This window comes from Zonotrichia leucophrys, chromosome 2 (genome assembly GCF_028769735.1).
Source record: "Zonotrichia leucophrys gambelii isolate GWCS_2022_RI chromosome 2, RI_Zleu_2.0, whole genome shotgun sequence".
Taxonomy (NCBI): Eukaryota; Metazoa; Chordata; class Aves; order Passeriformes; family Passerellidae; genus Zonotrichia; species Zonotrichia leucophrys.
Window position 1 is genome coordinate 140,358,984 of NC_088171.1, and position 25,936 is coordinate 140,384,919.

Here is a 25,936-nt window from a genome sequence, read left to right on the forward strand (position 1 = left end):
TTAGATGATATTAAAATTATACCTAAAAGAGCTTTTTTATGCAAGTTTTAGAGACCGAGAAGTCTTTTCCTCATTTCCTCCTGTATTCAAGGTTTCCACTGTGAGTTTCAGAGAAACAAGGAGGCATTCCCCCAAAAGTATGACTAACTGAAAAGATCAAATGTAAATGTCTTACAGGAATTCATATAATGTATCACTTGTGACTTCTCCACTGAAGTGCATTTGTCTTGGCTCACATCAAACATACATCCTTATCCACTTCATACAGTGTGCATATTGATGGAAAAGTAACAAAACAAAGTGATTAGGGAGAACAGCATATCCAAATTTTCCAAGAACTGAATAAATACCTGCACTTATTGAAACTAACTGTATTTTAACAAAATGGGAACAAAGTTGGTCACTGAGTTGGTAAAAAACTTTTTGGCTATGAGAATTTTCTGTGATAAATGTGATGTGACTGCAAATTTCTATGAGGAGATGGTACATTGGGTAATTCTCTGCTCTTCTACACAGAAAATTCTATTTATAAAAGGTTTCAAATGCAAGTTCTAATCAGCCTTTCAAAAAATTTATTAACTTTTAGATATAAAATACTATCTCAAATTCAAACATCATAAAATTTCCCACACAAACCTGCATGTTTTCAAGCCAGCCCTTCCTTTCCTCCCTCAAAAATCAAAAGGTATTTGTTCCCCAGTCTTTTAAAGAGAGTGAACTCTGAAACCTCTCTAAGGTCTTAATACTATTTATGCACATAGACAAAAAGCTCTGGCAGTACTCAAACAAAAACTCAAGCATTAAGTACTAACATTTCATGGTATGCCTAGCAGAAAAGTTCAATACATATATAAAACAAGATCAACAGGGAATGATTCTAGCAACGCAGTCCGAACACAGGCAAAGCCCAGAATCAATTTCAGTTTATTTTTATTGGGTGTAATTTATAATATGCCCATACTCACTATTTATTTCCTCAAGACTTCATAAAAAAAGTGCTGCTCTTTTGATAATCTATCCCACGTGTTTCTTAAAATAGATATAACAGAGTGAAAGGGAAACACAAAACTGTCAGATTATAATTTTTAGTTTCAGGGATATTTTATATGCCATCTCTTAGAACTTCAATTTATGACTCTTCTTAATGGAGACTTTCAGGGTTGATTTTAACATGTGAAGTGGAAATTCCACTGGTTTGTTACTTCAATGCTTTCTTTATGACCTGTTCTCACACATCACCTAGGTCTGGCTTATTTATACAGACAGCCGTTCACTGAACAACAAGGAGCTTCTTAAAACTAGTTGCTTTCATTTGCATTCTTCCCACATTGAAATGTAATTTGCTTTTATGGTTGCTTTTTGGCCTGACACTTCTCCAGCATTTCACAAACAAACAAGACTGAAGTTACCATGAAGTTTTTTTACCTCCTTCAAGGCTGGAATAGAGGTTTTGCCCCCAGAGCTAGATGAGAGCTCTATCTTACAAATATCCCAAGAGCATCAGCCTGCAACCCAACCACTATTTCTGCAAAGAAAAGGTAACAAAAGCCACGAGAGCAGCAGCGGCTTCAAGCTCATTAGCTGAGACATCTGCAGCACCTTTAGGTCTTCCATCTGGTTTAAGCGTTGCAGTGTCACTCCCCACCATTGTGCTCAGGATTTCAAAAATCTGGGCTGTGTTAACTGTTTAACTGGCCATTTACCTAAACTTCTAAAATCTCTAAGAGTTTAATTTTGGCAAAATACAGTAATAAGACCTGGAGCTCTAAATGAAGAGCCTGTTGTCATCATCTAAGTCATTCCAGCTTGAAGCTTGCTTCTCTTCTCTTGCATAAGCACATCTTCCTGGCTCTAATACAACAGAGCTCACAAACAGCCACATCCCCAGCTCTGGAAAAGGCTTCCCAGAGTTGAGATACAGAGAAAGAATCACAGAACAGTTAAGACTGGAAGGGACCACAGGTGGGGTATCTGGTCCAACCTTCCTCCTTAAGCAGGATCTCCTCAAAGCACATTGCACAGGGCTACATCTGGACTGTTCCTGAATATCCCCAGGGAGGGAGACCCCACAACCTCTGCAGTGTTGAGCTGGAACAGCCCACCATGACATCCTAAAAGCAGAGAGACCCAATGGGTCACAGGCATCAGCTCAGCTTCTCCAGACCTGGCAAAGCCCCAGCAGCCTGAAGCTGCCAGGCTGGCCCTAAGCACGTGTGAAGGTCAAGCACCAAACAAGGAATACCTGTGGAAGGGACAGTTCATTACACAAGTATGTATGGTGTAAACACATCTTATGGTCTGTGTCTCTCTGCCCAAGTATATATTTATGTGGTAGGAATCCTGCTGGGTCTCTGCACACACTTCATCCCAGCCACCCATCACTGATGGAGGAGGAGACTGGGCACCAGGAAAGTCTATCACTGAATGAGACTGGACAAGTAGGTTAAAAGGGACAGGTAATTACCAAGAATAATGTGTTCTTTGGAAAACAATTGTAATTTGGAGACCATTTTTTTCTGTTCATTCTCCACAAAAAAGCCCCAACCAAATAAAACAAAAACCCCACACAAACAAACAAAAAACCCAAATAAGTATCCCCCCCAAACCAGAAAAAAATCAATCAAACAAAAACCCTCACAAAGAAATCAAGCCACAAGTACTCAAAGCAAATCCTGCTCATCTTGTTCCTGGAAAATACTTCTGAACATCCAATACTTAAATACCTGCTTTGGCTTCACATCAGCAAGAGAAGGAACCTTCTGGCTTCTACCTGGGAAGAGTAAGACCAAAGGGAAGCTGCCTGCTATGAGGGAAATCACATCTGCCCCACATCTGCTAGTCCTTCTGCTAGTTTTGTCTTTCCACGCTGTTTAATGGGGACTAAAGCCCAAAATCCAGGATAAACAGATTAAACTTTCACTGTCTGAGTTAAAACTAATAGCTTAAAGCAGCCTTATAAGATACATGCTGGATAACTGTAAACCTCTCCAGCACCTTCACACAGCTGTCTCTTGCTCCCCTTGCAGAATCAGAGCCAATGGCAGTTTAAACACAGGTCAGTAGAGTAAATCATCCTGGAAATAGCTATTATTGAAATAATTCAGACTAAAGTGGAGATACATTATTTCCATGGTGTAGCTTTTCCATGCTCTCTCATAACTTCTTGATTATGCTAAAAGCCAAAATAGGCACTGCACCAGCTGTACATGCCTATGGCAAATGGAACATAAAGTTTAACTAATGGTCCCATTTCCCTGAAAGGGCACATGAGGCTGACAAATATTCCCAAGAGGTCATATTACCTGTTGAAGCAAATCAGGTAAGTTGTGTATCCTTTGCCAGAAAAGAATTTATATTCTGATACTGACTTTTTACATTTTATTTTTATCTTATGATGTATTTCTAGTTTTCTGATACTTGAGAAAAAAAGTTCTGTTTCTCAGGTACTTACACCATACCCGGGAATTTACCAATTTAAAGTGAACAGAAGCTGTTCATATAGACGCACACACACATGTTACTCACCTGTATGCTGCCTTGAAGCTGCCTCACTGCTCAAATACATGTCATCTTCAGAAGGAAATATCCCAGAGCAGAGAGGAATAAACAGCCACAGTTTTAGTGCTGCTGACTTCCAGAGCTGTGCCAACAAGCACAACTCCAACAGTTCAGCAAAAACCTGTGCATCATTTTCAGAAGGAATGTGCTGTATGTTAATCATTTCTAATCAGAGGCAGTTTTTCCACATCTACTTTTCTGGCTCATTTCCTTACAATTAAAAACTCCATTTTACCCAACAGTACAGTACAGATGTGCTTCTTTGGCAGTGACCTACTTTGTAGTGCCCTTAGCATATGTGCACAAAGCTGTAACCAGTTCAGTAGTTCAAGTTCTAGACAGACAAAATTAAAGCCAGACTGTAACAGAAGTGTGCAGAAGCAGTAGTCAGAAATCTGTCAAAGAGTTATGTGGAAATTATGTCCCTTTATTGAATTTATGTTAAGGAACAAACTTAACCTAACTGCGAGGCAATATCTAGTGTTGAAGCAATCTGATGAACTAGTCACAGCTGATTAAACCTTTTTTAAGCAAGTTTATTAACTTAGGTTCTGGAAAAAATTATGTTTTGATTGCTAATGAGATGATGAACAAACCAATTCCATCTTTTCCCAACTTCCCCCACAAGAAAACTTTTGTGTCCCTGTTCATTACTCAGTGTTGCTGGACTCTCAAATGTTGCAAGATGCTGGATGTCATAATTTCAATTAATCCTGTCTCCCAGAAGTGCAAGGTAAAGAAGACTGAGCTATTACCCATCTTTTAAAGCACAGAGATATGGTCTTATAGAGCAGCTTTCCTAGTCCTGCAAAATAGCAACTGACACACTCATTTAAGAGCATGAAGGAGGCTCACAACACACCTTCCAACATGTAGCATCAATGACAAGCAGCACTCCATGCTTTCTACATCCTTTGTAGTTCCTCACAGACTTCTCTAGCCCAAATCAGCCTCACCCTGGACATCTTCAAACTGCCTCCCTGCTTGCAGTGACACTCCTCAGGGCATGTACCAAATGCTGCCACTCCCCTGATGTTCCTTCTCATCTTTACAACAACGTGCCTCTGCCAAAACAACTCAATTTATTCCAACTATTCCAAGTCCTTACTCTTTCCCAATCTGCCATAACAGTGCAATGCTCTCCCTGATTGCTCTAAGAGCAGATGTCCTGTTAAAACCCCTTAGCACAGGCACACCTTATGCTGGCAGAAGTGTTTTTCTCTGCTCAAGAGTTGAAGGTTTGGAGAGATGACATAGTGGAGCCAAGTGAAGCCACTTCCCACCTGCTACAGCTGCTGTAGTGACACCACTGTGGGGCTGGGAGGGGCTGGCAGAAGAACCTGGCTCACCTCCACCCACCACGTCAGGGCTGTGCTCTATGGGCTGCTCACAAACTCTGTATGATAAGTAGCTAAAGGGTTTTCTGCACATTCCAGAAATACTGCTACCATCCCTTCTTCACCAACTATTTTTCTGAGATGCTTGAGGATCTGTTTCAGACTTGGAAAGCCAGAGTCTTCCATGCTGTACTGGGACAGCTTTGTTCTCATCACATTTTGTTCACTTATGCTATTGCTCTCTTGAACTACTGTTTCCTCCAATTTCCCTTCTACTGAAGTGGCTGTACCAATTCTAACAAGTAGCCATGGCAACATAATCTTGCAGAATAAAGTACAAAATAATCCTATGATCAGAAATCTAAATTAGAAAAATGGAATGGAAATAATGTGTTTTTAAAGCCTGGAAGCAGACTGACTACTGATACAGGTTATAAATAGAGCAAACTCTCCAATACTTATGAACTCTAAATAAACACAAACAGATGCTATACTTACAGCCAAATTTTACATTACAATACCAGCAGGGCAAGTTCCACACCATGTATTATATAAACAGTGAGATTACGAGAATAAAAGAAAGTTAAAACTCATTCCCAGCTAACACCTGAAACCATCAATCTATTGTGATGAGCACTTGAGCTGGGCTGTCCCAAATCCAAACTGGTTTTGGTTTGAATTCTGGACACTCCACATCAGCTCCCTCAGGACAGACATGCAGTGAGCATCTCTGACCCAACCCAGTGGGCAGCAGGGGTGGGAAGAGGCCAGTGCCCCTGGCAATATCTGTGTAAAAATGCTGTCCTGAGAGGGTGGAAATGGTCTTCAGAGAAAGGGCACCTGCCTGAGCAAAACTGAGATACAAACATTGTTTTATTAACTATAGCAGAAGCCCTCAGCTTTCAATTTTACTCTCATGGTTTAAAGATTCTTTAAGAGTAATACCAAGATTTCAATTTAATTTTCACTAAGAAATTACAACCAGGATTTTAAAACATGCTTTTTTCTTTTCTAATGATACTTAACACGTTTAATCTGCATGTGCAATTGAATCTCAGGTCTCTAGACATCTTTAATCTTTTAAGCACCCTTAAGGAGATGGTGGTAAATTGCTTCTATAGGGCTTAGTATAGGATTCCCAGGGTGGGTTGACAGGGCACCCTGCACTTGGTCCAAATAAATCCAGAAATGTGTTGCCCACAAGTGCCTTATTTTCTTTAGAGTAACCGAGACAGAGGACTCGTACAAGAATTACTGCAAAGAGGATGTACTGATTTTTATCTGTGAAAGGTGATACAGGCTGTCTGGACTGCTAAATTAGCTTGTAATCTAATCTAATCAATGAAAAACACATCAAGTGTTGCCACTCAACCTTCCCCATCAGCTGCAGGCAACTGAAACGACCAAAACTGAGATTCTCAGGAACTGCTTAGACCTGAGACTTTTAGAACAAGATTCCCTGCTCCTTTCCCTTTCAATTTCACTTTCAAACTGATGTGTGCCAAGGGTAGCTACATGAGTCATGAAATGTACAGCTTCTAAATATAAGGCATTTCCCTAACTGCATATTTGCTGGTTTAAACACCCCCCCCCCAAAAAAAAAAAGTGTTTTGTCCATACTTATACTAGAAAACTATGCAAACTATCAGCAATCACTGAGCTTTACAGCCCTGAACTGACTGTAGTAACTAGTTGTGTCACATATGAACTTATTAAGTGCCCTGTGCCTCATTTTTTCCTCTATACTCACAGAAGACTCATTTTCTGGATAAACACTGTATTTTGTTATCCCTCAGAAATCTCCTGTTGTCACTACCTTACTGAGAGAAACACAAAACCAGGTAAGATTGAAAGCTACAGCCAACAAGAAGCCCATACCTATTTTACACTATTTCAGCATGTCATTCACACAGATACGATTGCTTTGCTTCACCCAGAGAAAATTTAAAAAGGGTAGGAAGAGGAGAATCCTTACAATTCTTACAGAAATATTGTTTGGAAAATAATACATGTTACTACAGTACAAACTGCATCATGTTTATTCTTTGCTTCAAAGCTGTGCCATATTGCCAAGAATGCCACAGAAGAGGACTACAGGCTACATGCTAAAAGTCACTGTGCAGGGGGATGCCTCTCTGTGGGAAATTTATGCAAGCCCAGGTAGGCTGCCAAAAGCACTTCTCCATGGACCTTAGAATTGAGTTAACTGAGAAACATTCAAAACCACTAAAATTCTAACAACACTAAGAAGATGCTCCTTTTCCCACCAGGTACCTTCCACTACCATCACTACTAGCTCACCCACACACATTAAACAATTTAGGGAAAAGATAGCAGAAAGATAGCAAAATTCACTAATGAAGTTTTTTTTCCTTCTTCCTTTTTCTTTCTACAGCATTATGCAGGGGGGGGTCTTTTTTGACATTACCATAGTCTACTTCAAGTTTTCATTTTTTTCACTGAACACATAGAGAATACAAGTAAAGCACAACCAGCTTGGTTACAGAGCACGCCAAGGGACTCTCTTACCCGGGATGCTTTAATAAAAACAAACACCTTTGGTGTCTTGAGAGTACTTGAATGTAATGTGCTTCACACAGCACAAGAGGGGCTGCTTGACTTTTCAAAGTGCCTGATTTTCCAAAGAACCCCAAATTTAACAGAACCACAAGGAAATTATATGTACAAACTGTACATATAATTATTTGTACAAATTATATGTACAAAGCTGTCAGGATAATTTTAACTTCCTTCCACACCTGCAAATATGCATTGTACAATGAGGGTGCCTTGTCTCTTGTGTAGGGAAATTTTCTCTGCGCCTGAATTCTGGTGAGAAGCTCATCCTGCTGTTCTGAACCCCTGGGAAGCCACCCAGGGCTGGCAAGCCCAACATCAGGGCTACCCCCACCCCTTCTCCCCCTGCCTGCTTCGCTCCCCACACCCGGGCCGTGATGAAAAGCTCACAGGAAATTAAACCCTGCAGGCAGAAGCGCTCCATCCCTGCAAATGAGGAGACAGAATGATTTCTAAGGGCTCAAGTCCTTCCTCCTCATCACCTCCCTCTCCCCTTGAACCTTCTGCCTTACAGCTCTTTCTAAGGCAGTATCACCTGTTGCCTTATTTCCCTTCCATTTACCAAATTCTACTGGATTTAAGGCACCCTAGCCAACTACACAGACCACACCTATAAGGAAGAACTTTAGCTTAGTAGGGGAATTCTACAAGTGTCAGGGATGGAAAATGAGAAGGCAGAACAACCCAGCACGGATATTGAATTTGTTAGAGTAGGGGCTCTCCTACCAGGCTTTACAGCTGCGCTTCCCCTCACACCAGCACAGCCGCTGCAGCTACACCACCCCTGACCCTGCAGCAAATCTCTCCTTCCACCAGCCCAGAGACAGTGATCAATGCAGGAAAAGGGGCAAGTGTTAAAATGAAGCATTGCCTGATTCCTTCTCTTCACAGACCTTCCTCTCCTGCCACCCACCGGGTGCCAGCCCTGCCTCCCACACAGGGTGCAGAGGCCTGGGGAGGGATTTTCCACTCCCATCCTCCCTGCACAGGAATGCAGGAGAGACTACAGTTTAGTGCTGAGCTGGTAAATGCCTCATTCCACTGAGCAAGCAGTTTTAGGCAGGACACTATATAACAGGCAGGCTCCAGCACTCTGATATTGGGTGTATTGTGACACATCCTCCCTGCCACAACCTCTAGGAAATACTCAGTGGTTAAGACCCTTTCCAGGAATGCACAATGCATTGGGCAATACTCAGAGCCCTGCTGCACCGTGAAATGTGCTTCTTTTGCTTTACACCTTGCCATGCCTTTGCAAATTTGGCTTTCCTGGGCTGGAAGTCACAAAAAAATCTCAAAATCTCAATAAAATGTAAATCTTACATTTTGACCCTGGAAACACATGCTGGCTTTGCTCTGTGAATTGGAGAAAGAGTCTAGAGAGGAGCTGCACAAGGGTCTTGCCCTGCCCCATCACAGGCTGCTTTTTGCCATATATAACTCTCTAAGAAGTCAGGAAAAGGCAAAATCCTGTTATCTGTAAGGAAAGAAAAACCAAGTGTAGCCCTTCTATACTTTAAAGATTAAAAAGAACTTTTGCATTTTCCTTCCTTTAGTAATAAAAATACCATTTTAGATGCTGCTGCTGAAGAATGAGCTTCAAAGAGGGCAACAGAATCGCAAATAATTGTTCTAAGCTGCCTGTTTTCATAAGCCATTCACGTGGATTGGGTCCCCACTGAATGGAGAAGCCCTCCCAGGCAATGCTGGAGCCAACGTTTGGTTTGGTTACTCTGCTGAAATACCAAGAGACAGGCAGGACAAAATACAGAGCCCAGTGTCAGAATATTTTAACTCTACACAGAGATCACTACTGAAACATACAAATTGCTAATTACACATTCAATTGCAGAAACAACTACTGAGGCACCTCAGCATGGAGCAAAGGAATGCAAGATAGATGTGATGTCAAAAGGAGGAGTGAAGGAGGGTGAAAATGCTTCACTCCTAGCCCAGGAGAAAACTGAGGGGTTTTTAAGGCTCACCCAGCAGCACCGTGCTCAGGTGCTGATGCTGCAGGCACCACACAGAGGGAGGGAGACTTGCAAGCACTGTATACATTACTCATTAGGCCACAGCAAAGGTCAGCCACTACCTGGCTGCACCCCAGAAAGCCCTTACACTGCATAAACAAATCAGTGATAAAATTTTGATGCAACAGCCCCACTTCAGAGCACCCAGAAAAGTTAATGTTAATACTTCAGAGGTATATCTGTAATCAACTCAGCTGCAGCAAGGGAAGACAAGATGCACTTTGGTCCTGCAGGTATTGCAGGGCACAAAGGGAGAGGAGAGACAATTGTCCTCAGCTTCTTAAATCCTCATGGAGCACGAACTCCTCCAGTTTTTGCTGTCACAGGGACAAAAAAAGAGTTTCTCAGCACACACTACTATGGAATACATTTCTCACCTTCTCTCCCTCTCAAACTTTTTCTGTAACTTTGTACCACAGTTGGCTGCTCATAGCTGATGCTCAGCTGCACCTCCCAGGCAGCAGCAGCAGCATCTCCTTTACTCCTCAAAATAACCACCAAAAAAACCACACGAGAAGAAATCTGCGGTACCAAAAGGGCTACAGGTCCAGCGAGGTGGGAGTGCCCGCAGGAAAGCGATGGCACAGGGGAAGGCAGACTGCAGCATGCTTCAGATGCCATTGACCTCCGGTTAAATGAACTTGTGGGCAAATATGTAATCACTTTATCACACACACGCCAAGGGCAGTTCTGAAGCTGTTCATTCACTCAGGTGGAGCAAGCAAATTAGTCCTTGTGAAAAGACAGGGATTAGACGTTTGTGCACGCCTCTCTCCTCATGAACTCGTGGTCTGAGGGAACCCGGTTCTGCTTTTCTACTTGCTCCCCCCAAATTCCGTCCCGTTCTGGGGGGACACCTTCCCTCCACGTCTTCTGGGAGGGCGCGTCTGCTCCTTTCTCCGAGGTCAATTTCTAAGGCTGCTTTTTACAAAACTCTTTCAGTCACCCTTGAGAAAGAACAAGGCAGGGATGGCTGATGAGCCCGTGAGGCACCCCCAGCCTCATTTACACCGCTTTGCCCCCACCACCATCCCTGATCGGGAGTAGGGAGGTGGAAGGAGGAACTGGAGAGAGGGTGGTGTCGCGCGTTCCGAGATGACTTAGGGCAAAGTCACCAAGTCATTCCCTTAATGGCAGGGGAGGGGGGGGGTTCCTTTATTTCTTTAACCCTTCCTCTCACAGTACCCAACTCTCCCCACCTTTCTTGGGCTGAAAAGATGTGAAACCGTCCAGAAGATCCCTCACCCTGCAGGGATCAGGCTCCCACCGGCAGCCTCAGCCCAGGAAGGCTCAGGGCTCAGACCCGTCGCCGGGACCAGACTGGGCTGCGGAGCCTCCACCGACCGCGCACGGACGGGGCTGCGGGGACTGCGCCGGCGGATACGAGGGCGGGAAGTTGAAGCCCGGCTCCCCGGCATCCCGCTCGTCCCTTGCCGAGCGGCTGTGTCCGTCACACGCCGTCGAGGGTCCCCGCGCGGGGTACAGAGTGCGAACTCCCCGCGCTGGAAAGACGCGCGGAGGAGCAGCACGGGATGCGCGGGGTCACTCCCTCGCTCCCGGCTCGGCTCCGCCGGCCCTCGGGCAGCCGAGCGGGCCCGCCCCACAGCCCCCCGCCTCCGGGCACAGACGGCCGGACCGCCCCGCTCCCCTACCTTCCAGCAGCACCTCCTTGCCGGCCCGTTTGAGCGCCTGCACCGCCTCGTCGTGAGTGGCGTCCCGCAGGTCCGTGCCGTTCACGGCCAGGATGGCATCGCCCACGTACAGAGCCTGGGTCTGGTCGGCCGCCAGCCCCTTGAAGATCTTGCTGATGAGGATGGGCATCTTATTCTCCTTGCCCCCCTTGATGCTGATGCCCAGTCCGCCCATCTCCTGCTTCAGCACCTTCACGCACCGCTTCTTGTTGGAGATGGCCTCGGGCACCTGCTCGGGGGGGTCGGTGAAGGCGGTGCGCACCGGCCCCCCGCCGCCCTCAGCCCCGCGGCACGCCGTCCCATCGCCGCCCAGCCCGTTGTGGGCCGCGCCGTCGGGGCGCTCCTCGCCGCTCAGCACCAGCGCCTCGCCGCCCAAGTTGGCCAGCACTTTGTGCCAGCGCTCCCGCACCAAAACTTCCAGCCAGCCGCTGCGCTGCGCCCGGCCGCCCCCGCCGCCGCCCGCCGCCGCTACCGCCATCTTAGGAGCATGCTGGAAGCGCCGAGTGACGGCACCCCCGGCTCGGCACGGCTCCGCTCGGCACAGCGCGGCGGCACCGGACTTCAGCCGGGGGGCGGCAGCTCCCGGCGCGGCGGGGAGGGGCGAGGAGCCGCGGCCGCCCCCCGGGGCCGCGCCGGGGCGGGCGCACCTGGCGGCACCGCCCGCGGGCGGAGTGGGACTGGGACAACCCGGCCCTCCCGGGGACACAGCCGGGACGCCCTCCCTCAGCCGCGGTGCCTCCGAGCCCGGGCTGCGATGGCATCTGGCGCGGCCAGCCCCGGCGGCTGCCGTCTGCAGCGGGGTGTAGCGGGGAGCTGAAGGAAACCAACGGCAGGGAAGGGATAAGGAAAACCCAACTCTGTTTTATTCCCGGGGATTTTTGTATAAAGTGAATTAAAACTAACGGGTGGCCCCAAGGTACTCAAAATTCGCCTCTATGGAAGTACAATATGAGTTATTTCACAGCTTTGTAGGAGGGAGGTATTAAGTGTTTGTAACCGATACTTTTGCACATTTAGTTGTTGTTTATATGCCCTTTGATTACGAATGTTAAACACTCGTGGGGGCTGCATGTCCCGTTTTACAGTTTTTCCCATACTCCCTTCCCCCTAGGAAACAATGGGCCCCTGACAAGGGGCTCGAAGCTCCTGCTCAGGCATTAGAGAAGGCATCGCTTTCACGTTGCCGTTCGGAAATGTCCCCAGCAGGCCTGGAGAGGCTCCCCCACAGCAGCTACCGACAGGAAGCACCTCCAGGACTGCCTTTGTTTCTGCTCCTTGCAGAGCAGCTCTGCCTCCTTCCTAAGCTGGAATGAAAACTCCAGTGGTTCTGGACTGTTTGCTGTATGTATGGACAACGCTTTGTGGAGGTCGGGATAGCCAGAGAAGTTATTCGTCCCAATCATTTCAGCCATGTGAGTCCTGTGGCTCCTCATCTTGCCCTTTTCTGAAGTGATGCCATTCATTTCTGACACTGGGGGTTTGCTTCCAGGTACACACACGTGCCCCAGGGTAATGTGGGCTGGGCAACTTGGGACTCACCTCCTCAGTGTGTGGTGGGACCTAAATATGGGATCATCCTCAGACAAGCTTGTCTTGGTTTAGTAGGGTCTCTCAGACCATTCTGCTCACACTAAGCTGCACAAGACACTTTTGCTTCCCTCCCAAAGGAGGCCTCTGCCCTGGTTCATCTGCAGCCTCAGCCGGGTTACACTCGGGTCTCTCCTTCCTAGCAGGAATGCAACCCTGCACCTATGGAGAGTGAGAATCCACAGGCGATGTGTTATTCAAGGATAATGAGTGGGTGGAGAAAAAGCAGACGGAAGAGAGGTCTCTTTCATTTCTCATGTTAATCAATGCAAGGTGAAAAGCTATAATTAAGCTTTCAGGGCTGTGAATCCAGAGTGAAAAGAAGCATGTCCCACTAAACCTGAACAAGGCACCTAATCCCTGTGCAGGAGGAGGCTGCAACACACCCTTTTCTCCAGCTGATTCCTCCCTTGCTCATTTAGGTAGCTCATGTACAATACCCTGAATGTTTGGGTGGGTGGGTTCTTGTAGATCCCATTCTGAGGTGCAAAGCTTAGTTAATGAATGTGCTCCTTTGGTTACAGCGGCTTTAGGTACATAAAAAAGGGAGGAAAAGGACAGGCTTGCAAAAATCAGGTGTTACAGTGCCAGTTGTCATAGCACTCACATTCCTGTGCAGCTTCAAGGCCAAGTGTCCAGACCAAGTTATAAAATCAGACATCTGTTTCCAAGTGATCAGGTCTTACCAATTATTTTATGGTTTTTCTTCATTTATTGATAAAGGATCAGTGCTGCTGCTAATGGAAAAGTGTATTTTTAAAGTAGTTTCAAAAAATTTGCAATGAAGAGATATTTAGGTGGTTTCTGTCCTGTTGTGCAAAGGTAATAGAGAAAGGAAAGGAAATGTTTAATGCCTCACACACACTTTGTGTTTGGGCTGTGTCTGCTGAGTGTGTCTGGTGCTCCAGTGGGATTCCCATGGAATGCTCCTGTAGACAATTGCACTGTGTGTATCTAAGAGCTGTGCTTATTCCAGCTTCCCCATTCCAACAGAGGTAAATAATAAAGTTTCCCAAGGCCATCATCTGAGATATGGATCCCCAGTACAGAAAAGACTTTATAGCAATCTTCACTGCTTCCTCCTCCCCCTTTCTGCCCAGCTTGGATCTCTAAAGAAAACAGAGATGATGTTTTAGTCTTGAAAATAAAGATAGTGTAAGAGATGCTAAGGGACAGGCTCAAGGCAAACAGTGTCCCAGATTGTCTTTCCTCCTGGAGACACTGCAATTGATACCTGATGTGTGTGTTCCCTGTCCTGGGAGTGCAGGCTCATAATTGTGTTTGTGTACCCTGAGTCTTTGTGTACGCCAAGAACAACTTTGGGCTGCTGAACTGAGGGTGAGAAAGAAAAGGAGTCTTGAGAGTTCTCTGCCCCTGCCAGCATTTCTGACCTCAGTCCTGCCTCAGGTCTGCCAGTCACACCTGCAGTGTGGTTTCTGAAATTTAGGTTTATGCAGTAGGAGCAGAAACAGAAGATAAAACCAGATGTTTAATTGGGCGTTCAGCTATTGGATGCCCAAGTTTGCCCCAGATAAAATTGTTATAAAATTCCAAAGTCAGCTGCTCCAAGTTTTCCAGAGAATGGCAGAAAGCAAATTCCTAATTTCAACTACAAAGTTTTCCTGACAGTGTTGTTTCTGGCAGCATCTGTAATTACTCACACTGCAATTGCAGTGTTCAGTGTGACTCCCTGCAAGGAAGCCAGGATATGTGGTGGGATGGGAAAAGCGCTTGATACTTCCAAACTCCTATCTCTAATCACTAGAATGCTGCTCAGCACAGACAAGGCTTAGCAAAACTCTCCATCAGTTTTCCTTCTGAAAAGGTTTGCTGTGAAGAATGGAATCTTTCAAACAAGCCAAATAATAATTTTTTGGATTTTTGTATTTTAGAAGTGCTTAAATGCTTCAACTAGATTAGTGTCCCTTTCACTCCTGCTGCATAAACAAATTGTTAGGCAAGATAATGCTAATAGCTGCTGTTGACCTGCAGGGGCCTATGGGCTCAGCCAAAGTCAAGGGCCTAAATGGAAGAAGCAGTTCAGTGAACTGGAAGAAGTCAGGGCATTGAAAAACACAGGAGCTGCTTCCCAGGACAAGGAGCACCGAAGCATGTCCAGGTCATAAAGTGCAGCAGTGGAGTCTGAGGAACTGCCTGGGTGCCCAAGCAAGATCAAAGGATTTGGGGTCTGTGCGTGCATGCAAGAACAAAAACACAATAAAAACTTTGCAGAAAAAGTGTTGTGGGTATGGCACTCAGCTGTACTACAGAGGCTGCTGGAGACAGAATGAGGACACTGCCTGTTAATGGGGACTTTTCCCTCTCTTTTCAGGCAAAGAGGTCAGTGTTCACATCTTGTGTACATAAACTCTCTTCCTGATAGCAAAATCACTGCAAGGCCACATACGCAAGCTCACCACTCAATGGTGCAGGGAGCATAGCTCTCATTACCCTCCCAGGCAGAGAAGGTAAGGACACAAGGGAGCCCTTCTATAGCTATGGCTTCTTTATGACTGTCTGTGCTTTTCTATAGCAGAGGTGTAATTTTTGAAGGACTTCTGGGACATGCTCAAACCCTTCTCATATCTTATTTTTCTTCCTTTTTCATTATCAGTGTTACAACAGCTCAAAGCCAGCTCAGCCAAAACTGCTTTAAGTTGGAAAAAAACAGGTTGTGATCCTTGAACACGTTTCAGATGACGGAGGTTGAACAGAATCATGTCTGGATAATGATGTTCCCATCTTGTTACCCTGACACCGACCAGCTCAGCAGACGGATCTGGGTAGGAAGGAAGTCCAGTGTCGGAAGGCCAGTGCTGGAAAAACGACAAGTAATGAGAAAGCTGGAAGGGAGTTCAGCTCCTTCAGTGATCTCAAACACTGCAGCAGCCAAGTGTAAGTTCCTTTGTGAGGAACATGCCTGCACTACTCGTTCCCCCATGGCAACCCCTTCTGTGTCTATTCCTGCTGGGATGCAGCAGGGCAAGCTCCAGTGCTGATGCAGATGTCCCTGTTGCACCGTGGAGGGATGTCACACGTGTCCTGTGTCATGCCTTCCAACACGTGGGGGGATGTCACACGTGTCCTGTGTCATGCCTTCCAACATGTGGGGGGATGTCACACGTGTTCTGTGTCATGCCTTCCAACACGTGGGGGGATGTCACACGTGTTCTCTGTCATGCCTTCCAACAGGTGTTGCTGGTGCAGGGCAGGCAGCCCACCTAATCCCCAGGGGTAATCCTCCTCTCCTCAGTGCTGAAGGAGGCTGTTGGCTTTAAAGTCAGCATTCAGTAATCATTGCTCATTGGTGCTGGTGGGGTTTATGAAGATGTCAAGAGCAGCTAAAGGTCTTCATAACCTGGAGGCTGCGTTATGGTTTGTTTTCCAAATTACAAAAGCATTTGTTTTTCTTTTCCTAGTTTGAAGTTATCCAGGTTTTTTCACACATCATAGCATTTGAAAATAAAATGAATGCATAACATCTTGCCAGCAGATGCTTTATGCATTCAGTTTTTCAAAGCAGGAACCTACTTGTGTGTACATGAAAGAAGTATGTGTGTGAAATCTGTATGTGCACCTACCTGAGTCACATGTTAACTAGGCAAACTGAGCAAATATTCCCACAGCCATGGAGTTATGGGCCAGAATGCAAATGAACATCTCCCTGCTGCAAATACAATTCTGGCACAGGTTAATGCAGAAGTGGGTGCCAGAAGTGTTCAGATTTCTTGTGCACACAGATCTGAGTCTAATTCTTTCTACCATTAAAATTACTTTAAAATACACAGGATCGAGCTCAGGACTCTAGAAATGTTTGCCTTGACTTCAAGAAATTTTATGAAATAGCTAAATTCGAAAGACTGAAAATAAAGTTTCATAGCTACACTGTTTGCACAATAGTAGAGTTTTTCCTGGTTTTGGGTCCTTCACTTGCTTTCCAGATCTCTCTCAGTGTGTTAGCTTCTTAACTTTTTCATTCCAGGTTACTTTGATCCTGCAGTTTCTTGAATTAGTTTTTTATCTCTTGCATACCGATCTCCCTCCACTCCGAAAGCTAAGCCCAGCATGTTTTAAATGCCAAGATCAGAGGTTTGCATTGCAGTAATTCTTGAACATATAATAAATAATGAAAAAGGTAGTGGAACTCCAGATGTCATCCAACATATTTCAGCTCTGGTTTTCATTTAAATCAGAAACACGTTGATCTGGTTGGGTGTCAAAACAACAAAAGTATTTTTTACCATATTTTTCTTTCCTCTTGGTCTTAACCTTGGTCTAAACCTTTTTTTAATGTTGTAGAGGTGAAATGTGTCGTGTGTTACAACCACGTGACTTTGACCCGACAACCCAGTGGCTTCATGCCCATGTCATCAACCTGTCAAACCCTTTACATTCTGGCAGGTCTCACTTGGAGGTGTCCCACCTTCCACTCCTCTCCTGCCATGGTGCCTGTGAAACACGCTGTCCTCGGGGTCTTTGGACTTCTCCTGCCCTGGAACCCCCTGTGGTGTTCACTTCTCTTGGGGTATTCACCAGACATCTGTGCCTGCAGCCTGCTGCCCGCAGAAGGAGAGAAGCTGGCTGCTGTGCAGGCGCCAGAAGTGTTTGTTTCCTTTGTGCAAAGCAGTTCAGCTAGAAAAGCTAGTTTTCTCCAGCTGTACCCTCTCACAGGTGAAATAAGGTCATTGTCCCTCTTTCCATGCAACTTCCAAGGGTGTAAATCAACCTATTACAGTGGTGAGAAACTGAGATTGTTTGTTTGGACAGAAGGGAAATGAAGAGAGGAGTCTGCAACCTGGAGACAGGCTGTTCTCCAAGACTGGTCCTGCAGAGATGATCCTGAGCTCACTCATACTGTGACTTCAGCACAAGTTTGTCTCCAAGACCATCCCCAAGCCCAAGAGAGGAAAGTGCCATGTTCCTCCTGGTCACAAATGAGAGCTCTCTAGGAGCCCTCCAGAGCCTGAGCAAGGCTCCCCTCTCTGCCTGTCCTTGCTTGGAGTAGCAGCTTGATACTCCAGGTAGGAGAGGTTCTCAGTGCTTTACTTTCTCACTGCCATCACCAGAGAGGGCAAGGAGCTCAGGCAGCCCTTTGGGCTGTGCAGTGAATGAGAGCTGCAAACCAGACTGAGATTTGCTCCCTCCCAGGGCAGGGCAGGACCTGTTCAGAGGGGAAGTAGTGGGTTTCCTGAGAAAGTCCTCTTGCTGCACAGAAAGCCTGCTCCACCAAGGGAGGAGAGAGTATGGAACTCACTGGAATTCTCACCTCCAGGTCTTCCATAACACTATTATATTCTTTTGCATGTGTGTGTGGCATTGCCTTTGTTTCACTTTTGAGCTCTGCAACTCTGGCTGAGTTGCATCTCTTACTTCAGGTGATATCTGTGCTGGTTGTCTTTTGACAGCTTTGTAAATCAGGTGTAAGTCTAGGGAGGGCAACGGAGCTCTGATGTCAGAGAAATGAGAATCAGCCTCGCTATATTTTTTATTCTTAGGTGGTTCTCTTGTGGTCTAGAAATAAGACACAAAGGGTTTACAATTAATTCAGATGGAAACCATCATATTTGGGGGTATAATGATAGACCAAATTATAAGGCAGGTCTGGGAGGGAAATGTTGAAAGTGTGTTCTTGATGAAAAAACAAGATGAAATTAAAAGGTGAAAAAGTCACAGAGAAACTAAAAGGTGAAAAAGTCACAGAGGATGCAGGAACCTCTACTGTAATCTCTCTGAGTTAGTTTTCCATTGTCAGTAATCACCTGAAAGAAATGTTGGGGCAGACTCAAGCAAGGCAGGGCAGGAGCAGATCCTTTACACACAATAAATCCATTCACTGCTAGGATTGTCAAATGGACCACAGTTCTTTGTTAAACCAGATACTTCTGTTGGAGGTAAACCCACCATATATACAAATCACAGACAAAGTTGCTTCAAATTCCTTTAAGAATTTTAAGAAAATCATTAATTCATGAAGAAATTTGTTAATCCATTAATTAATGAAGAATTTCTTCATTTTAAGAAACTGTGAAGGTATTTGACACTGAAATCTAGGTGGCACTGCTTATGTGACATTTAAGCATTCTTTGTTAATCCCACCTGTTGCACAATGCATTCTAGGACTGCTGTTTAAGCCCTTTTCTCACCTGTCTGACAGATTCATCGAGCAGAGTTTTTGGTTGTTTGGCTGTGGATTGCCTTTATGTTGCCTCAATGTTTTTCTGTGTATAAGGCCTGGCCTGCAAGCTCTGACAGCCACTGTTGATGGACAAACCTTTGTTTTGTGTCCTAGTTCATTATCCCTTAAGGGATACAAAAATACTTCATTTCTTTTTAAAGTACCTTAACTTTCTTTAATGGAAACTATCATGTGAGCTACACAATGGCATTTCTCAGTATTCAAAATGAAATTAAAAGGTGAAAAAGTCACAGAGGATGCAGGAACCTCTAGATGTAATCTCTTTTTCACCACCCAGTACTGCCAAACCACATCCCCTTTAGCTCTTCCACACTGTGCACACTCTTGGTTGTGTGATAAGTGAACAGGCTGCCCCACCCTGCCACACCCTACCCTGCCCTACCCTTCCCTGCCCTGTCCATTCCATGTTCCTGTCACTGTGGGCACTGCCACTGCTTCTGCCCAAAGAGTCTGCCTAGATGGAAAGCTCTTGGTGGTTGGAGCTTTTTGGTACATGACTAATAGATGTGACATTAACCAGATTTATTTTTGTATATTTAACTCAGAACTAATATCTACTCCAGAATTGAAAACTAGGTTTAGTTTGAAACATATTGACTAATCTTCTGGTGGGGTGGAATAGACTGAATCCTTTTTTAAAATTGTTATTATAGTGAAAGTGAATTTTTTCCATCTTTTTATAAGAAGTTTGGTCTTTTGGTAGGTAATTTCAGTTAGACTATGCTGAAATACACATAATGGAAAACATATTTTCAAAGATTGGGTGGTTTCTGAAATATTGGGGTTTTATTTAGTATTTATATAGTATAAATTAAAAATAGGTTGTTGAAGGTAGTAATGGAAATTGCACGATGCATTTAACAATTGGTTAGATTGTCAGCACAGTTATTTAGCCAAGTGTGCTCTTCCCAAGTGTTCCTCTGAGAATCTGGTTCTACCACATATAATTAGGCAAAAAACAGTGGAGAGAAGGAGGTGATTTTAGCAAAATATGCTTTTTTATGCTAATGCAAATACAGAATAACTTTCTCACTAGATTTGAACTGAGACAAATAAGCATGAGCCTCTGAAATCCGGCACCCAGAACACACAGGAGGGTAACTCTGGACTGCTTCCCAGTTGCCTACAGCAACTCTGATTTTTTCTGGGTGGCAATCCATTATTAAAACCTAACAATAAAAGCAAGATTATTGTACATTTACTATAAAAGTAAAAATGCATTCATGATAACAGTGATAAGCTCGTATAATTGTAGTGTATACTTGGCCAGAGAACACAAAAATCCTAAAGATAGTGCTCATTTGAGCCTATGGGAATGAATTTATTTTTTTAATCCAGACTCTTTAATGTTGTTTTAAGGCTGGGTTCAAATTAATGTAGGGAAGTGCAACCAGCAGAGCTGGGAGCAGTGTAGAAAAACAACTCCAGCCTCATGGAGGAGCCCATGTGGTGATCAGTACCAGCAATCCAAGGCAGGAGAGGGTGAGCCCTGGAGCACAGTGTAAAAGCTTGAATGGGGACATGCACCCCATGCTGCAGAATGAAAATCCGCTTGTGGCTCAGCAGTCAAGTGTCTGGCTCCTGCTGGTCTTTCACAGGTCTGCCCTGCCCTATCTGAGGGTAGCAGCTGCAGCTGACTGGAAACCAACATTATTTGGCGGCAGAATCTTTTTTTTCCTTTTTGACATTTTGTTCATACAGTACTGCATTCCAGTTCCATTCACTACCAGGAAACTCTCTGGGCCCACTGTTGTGGCAGCAGTTGTGAAATCAGTGTGAACATTTATAGATGTAAACAGCTGTTGTTGTTCTCTTACAAACAAGACACCTCTAGCCCCAAAAGACCCAAGACTCACAGAATTTTTTGTGCCCTTCTGCAGACAGTGCAGCAGCTCTGAGCGTTTGTGCCTCACTGACATTTGCAGGTCTCCCACGACCCCTGGGGCAGCGATGGACCAGAAGGTCTGCATGGGGATAACTGTAGAGCTCTAAGACTTCAAGCCTTGCACATCTGCACAACAAATGTGAAACATCTGTTGTCTTATGGAGAGTGTTTGTTTCCTTAAGAAAATCCATAACTTATCGGGGTCTTGGCTTAGGGTAATGCTTGCGTGGGAAATCACGTCTCTTGGATGGGATGTTTGGCTCAATATCCACATGGCAAATGAAGTGGCTCTTGTCAGGGTCCCTGAAATAGTGTCTTCTGCTGGATCAGGTGACACTTCCTGAACCACCATCCTGCTCAGTTCCTATAGTAAAGCTGTGTTGCAGTCCTACATGATCTACTGTAGCTTTTCTTAAACCATGAGGAACACATCCCCTGTTTATCTTTGCTGTGTGAAGAAGGCCGTTCTGCATGACCATTTTTGCTACTGCAGGAACAATTTCTACTGAGTAGTTAGAAGAAGCTCATCAATGTGTAAATTTGTCAGTTCTGCAGAAGGTATGGCTTGGGGCACAGCACGGCCAGATTTGCCATCCCATATACAAGCACATTGACACATACAATACTGTCTATAAAATGTTCTAGGTACAGCAGGAATTGCCTGGGAGAATCTCTGGATCTGCTCAAAATTCCCATATGTATTCCTGCCTAATTCTTCCTGAGGGAATTAGACAAGGACTTCAGTGTGAGGGTGTTTGTGAGCTCAGGCAATGACCTTGTCCCAGATCAGTCCTTTGTGTCACCCCTGCAGGGACCAGCTGAAAGCTCAGGGACCACCCAGGGAACCATTGTCTGAATGTGCAGGGTGTGCACCCTGGTGCAGCTCTGATGCCAGCAACACCATGGATGCAACTACAGGACACACCTGAATGTCTGTAACTTAAATTCCATTGCTCACAAGCACACAAAGCTTCTGTCTCCACAGCTGGAGGTCTGGAAATCTTGGAATTTTAAACTGCTTCTAAGTCCCAAATGAAAGGGACTTAGTAGACTTGTTCTTGTCCCTGGGACAAGAACCAAAGATTCTGGAAGTGGGACTCAGTCTCAGCACTCTCTTTTAGGTCAGTTTTAGTGGCAAACTCAAGACAAAACTTTCTGTTTCCATCATGTTGCTGCAAGAGTTTCTTGGGAATTGTTTCTAAGACAGCCAATTTAGTGTGTTTAAGAATGAGTTAGGAAAACAGGGAGACTATAAATGTATCTGTTGTGGTCATTGTAGCACTTTTCAATTGTGTTTGAAATCCAGCTTTGGTTGTGGTAAACTGCCATTGCATCTGGGCCCAGTGCATTGAAACATTTAGATAAGAAATGTGTCAGCTTTCGTTGAAACTCACTTATTGAGAAACATGGAGGATTTATGCTTTTCTTCTGATCCTTAGAATTATTCTCAGAAGGTTTTCCCCAGCAGAAAAAGAAAATTCAAGGCTCATATTAATTTTCTTGAAACACTACTTTGATTTCTGAGGGGCTTTGAAGGGAACACTGCTGTTCAACAGATGAGTGTTGCAGAAGGGAGTATAAAATCATAAATAAAGCAAATTCCCTTCCTGTGCTTTCCTGGCCTACAACACTCATAATTTTTTCCCCTATACATCTTTTCATACAGCAGGTTTCCCTGTGTTGCCCATGATCAGCTTATTACTAAAATTACTCAAGTGCTGAGATACAGACTGGATGAGCAGATGAAAGGGGGGTCAAAAATTAGATTGTTAGTGATCCATGACCTGGAATAACTGTCAGCCAGTTACTAGTGGTGTATCTCAGGGATGGATGTTGGAGCCAGTGCTGTTTAATGTCTTTATCAATGGCACGTGGTGATAAAGTGCATGGTCAGTGAGTTTGTGGACAAGCAATCAATAACCTGGAGGGCAGGGCTGCTTTTCAGAGGGCCCTGGACAGGCTGGAGAGGTGAGCTGACAGGTACTTGTGAAGTTCAGCAAATGTCAGTGCACTTTCCTGCACCTGGACCAGAATAACCCCCTGCACCGGCACAGGCTGGGGGCTGACTGACATGGAAGCAGCTCTGAGGAAAGACCAGGGAGTCTGGCTGGAGTGTGGCATGTGTCCTTGTAACAATGTCATCATGGGCTGTGTTATTAAAACAGCAGCTAGCAGGAGGGAAGTGATCTCTAGACCCTTTAATTAGCATCTTTAAGACTGCATCTGGAGCAGTGTGACCAGTTTTGGGCTCCCTGGAGCAAGCAAAACATTAACAAACCAGAGTAAGTCCCATAGAGATTCGCTAAGATTCAGGGGCTGAAGCATATGCCATAAAGGAGAGAATGAGAGAGTTGGGCTTGTTCAGCCTGGAGGAAGCTCAGGGATTTCTTCCTGACCTTTACAGCCCCTGTGGGTGGGGAGCAGACACATACAGACTCTTCTTGGGGTGCCCAGGGAAGTGATGGGCACAACTTGAAATGTGGGAAATTTATATAAGGACTCCTAAGGGGCAGGGTAGAAAGCCAGCAAGGATATTCAAATATTTAAATAGTGACCCAGAAAGATCTTGAATCTCCATCGTAGTAGATATTGCAGATATCTACTGGACAGAGCCCTGAGTGAGCTGCACTGGCCCTAACCCTGCTCTGAGCAGAACCTCCATCAGTTCTGTCATTTTGTGACTGAGTGAGCTGAAGGGAAGGTAGAGCCAGGAGAGACCTGTGCTTTCCTAGCCACGTCAGCCTGTTCTCTGCAGGCTGCAGGACAGCAGAGCACACTCCACTGCACATCAGCTGTGTCTCTCCTATTTTTAGCAAATGCTGGAAATGAGAAAGGGTTAGATGCAACCACACAGACTGTCCATCAACACTGTTTAGTGACGTGAATCTAATTGACCTCCCACTGAAGTGCATTGTGAGATTCCCACCCATATAATGGGATTTGATAAAGGCCCCATAAAAACAGTAGGATTTAAAAGAGCTGCAGCATTAGAGGCAGAAGTCATACAGAACTTTCCCCTGGCCCTTCCCAGTGCCCCATGAGATACACACATTCATTCCCATACACATGCAACCTCCTCTGTGGTATCTGCAGTTCTGTACTGTTAATCCTACAGCACTAAAATTAATTAAAAGAGAGATGCATATCTACTCTCAAAAAGAGAATGAGACTCTTCATTACACATAAAAATGTTTTAAATCTTCAAGAACACTGTAGGAAAGCTGGAAGGTTGAGGCTATAAAATATGAAGTGAGCAAAGAATATTTGTTTCATCAACCTGTGTTTTTTCATGATAGTCCTAATTCAGAACAGAGTGTAGTTAGTCAGGTGTGATTAACTGCTTCTGGGATCTGACATGTTACTTTCTTTTGTAGCAAGAACCAAGTAACCAATCAGCAGAAATGTGCCATTACCTGAAAGTATATGATCTTTTGATTCTCCTCTGCTGTGGATGAACAATTGCCTTTTGTTCCTTAAGCAGAAGAGTAATATAAAGGGCTTTGCACAGAATAACCTAAAGAAGAATTAGGCCTTATATAACATTCTCGGCAGGAAAAGGACAATTTGGGGAGGGGTTTCATTAATGCCCTGATCTCTGCAGGAAACCCAGCAGGGAGGAAGGGAAGAGCAGTGAACACAATCAGACATTTGTTAGGTGAAATGGGACCTATGAGCATATGAGAGGCTGCACGTTCATTCAGACAATACAGTAAAATAAACAGAGTGTGACAGCAAGAGATTAATGGAACGTTAATTCTATTCACATTTACAAGATTTCAATGGCAATATTTTCCGAACAATGCTCCCTATTGATGCTACAAGTGCTTACACATCGTGCCTGCTACTTGCTGAACAGACATGACACTATTCGAGCAGCTGTATTCTCTAATTGGGAAGAGAAGTTTCCAAAAATGATGAAAGGCTGTATCTCATCCATGATGGAACTGTTTGGAATCTAACTCATTTTGGTGCCCGATTTTTTTGCCTCCTCATTGACATCTCTTAGATTTGCTCTCTCAAGTGGCAGAGCAACCAGAGGCCAAACTTTATTACCTTGAGTTTAATACTTCAGTGTTTTATCACTAGTGCTTATCAGAATAACAAAATAAACAGTAGTTTTGTCTACTTTCGAAGGAGTTTGCCATTTTGAGCAGGACATTTAGATATACATCTCCTTTGCCTTTATAAACTGTGTCTCCACTAAGAGGATTTGTGTGTCTACATGGTTCAACTGATTGGCAAACTTCCCCTGGTGCATACAAGGTCCCTGTACACTTTCTTATTCTAAGAAAGTAATTGGCCATAATGAACTGCTTGGGGATTAAGGGAGGGGAGTGAGGAGGAAAATAAAAAAAAAAATCCAGTCTCCTGTGAAATAACTTATTACTTGTGTTATTAAAGGACTTCTATACAAATATGTGCTGTTTAGTGGTATGAATTCTTCATGCTTTTAGACAACATAGTTCTTGCCGGCAAAAACTTAAGCCATAAACATGACAAACCTCTGTCTTGAATGCTGAGCCAAGTTTAACACCACCTGTCTTAAAGGCCAATTTTTACATTATTTGGCTAGAAAAGTAAATTCACATTACTTCTGTGCATCCTGTGTGTTTGCTTGCTTGCTGTCTGTACACTAAGCTGCCTGATTTTCTGCACATTTTGTGCTAAAAATTGGTCCCTCCCTGTCCATGGGGACAGCATGCTGCTGTAAGCAGGTCCAGGTGCTGGCTGACATCTGGAGAAACTCTGGGTCATTTCTAGTCTGGGATCTAAAAATTAACAGCCAGAGCTCCAGTCCCTCCTCTCACTCCTTCATTTTGTTACAGCCCAGCCCTCCATGGTTTGAAACCATTGCTTCTAATATTTTGGGTCCCCAGGGTTTTACATAAGCTCCCTGGAATTTGGTCCTGTTGGCGGAGCTGTTCTGGTGGTTTAACCTTTGAAGGATTCAGCAGGGAAGGACAGGAAAGTTTAGAATGGATTTTCTTGACTATGGAAACAAGAAACACTGTACTTGAATTACTTCAAATCAATGGAAATTTACAACTATCCTTTCCAGTTGCTGACATGCA

General features: G+C 44.6%; 1 protein-coding gene and 1 long non-coding RNA gene across 2 annotated transcripts in view; one reads left to right on the forward strand and one right to left on the reverse strand.

The window, feature by feature from the left end:
- Positions 1-11,779, reverse strand: part of SNTB1 (syntrophin beta 1) — a 110,064-nt gene extending 98,285 nt beyond the window's left edge. Inside the window, exon 1 of the mRNA XM_064706615.1 lies at positions 11,158-11,779. Coding sequence (XP_064562685.1) covers positions 11,158-11,674 — 517 coding nt within the window. The 5' untranslated portion in view covers positions 11,675-11,779. The remainder of the gene's footprint in view (positions 1-11,157) is intronic.
- Positions 11,780-11,898: 119 nt separating this feature from the next.
- Positions 11,899-16,681, forward strand: LOC135444646 (uncharacterized). The gene is made up of 4 exons (XR_010439248.1): positions 11,899-12,112; positions 12,308-12,608; positions 15,116-15,251; positions 15,398-16,681. It is a non-coding gene; the product is annotated as an uncharacterized LOC135444646 (long non-coding RNA).
- The last annotated feature ends 9,255 nt before the right edge of the window (positions 16,682-25,936 follow it).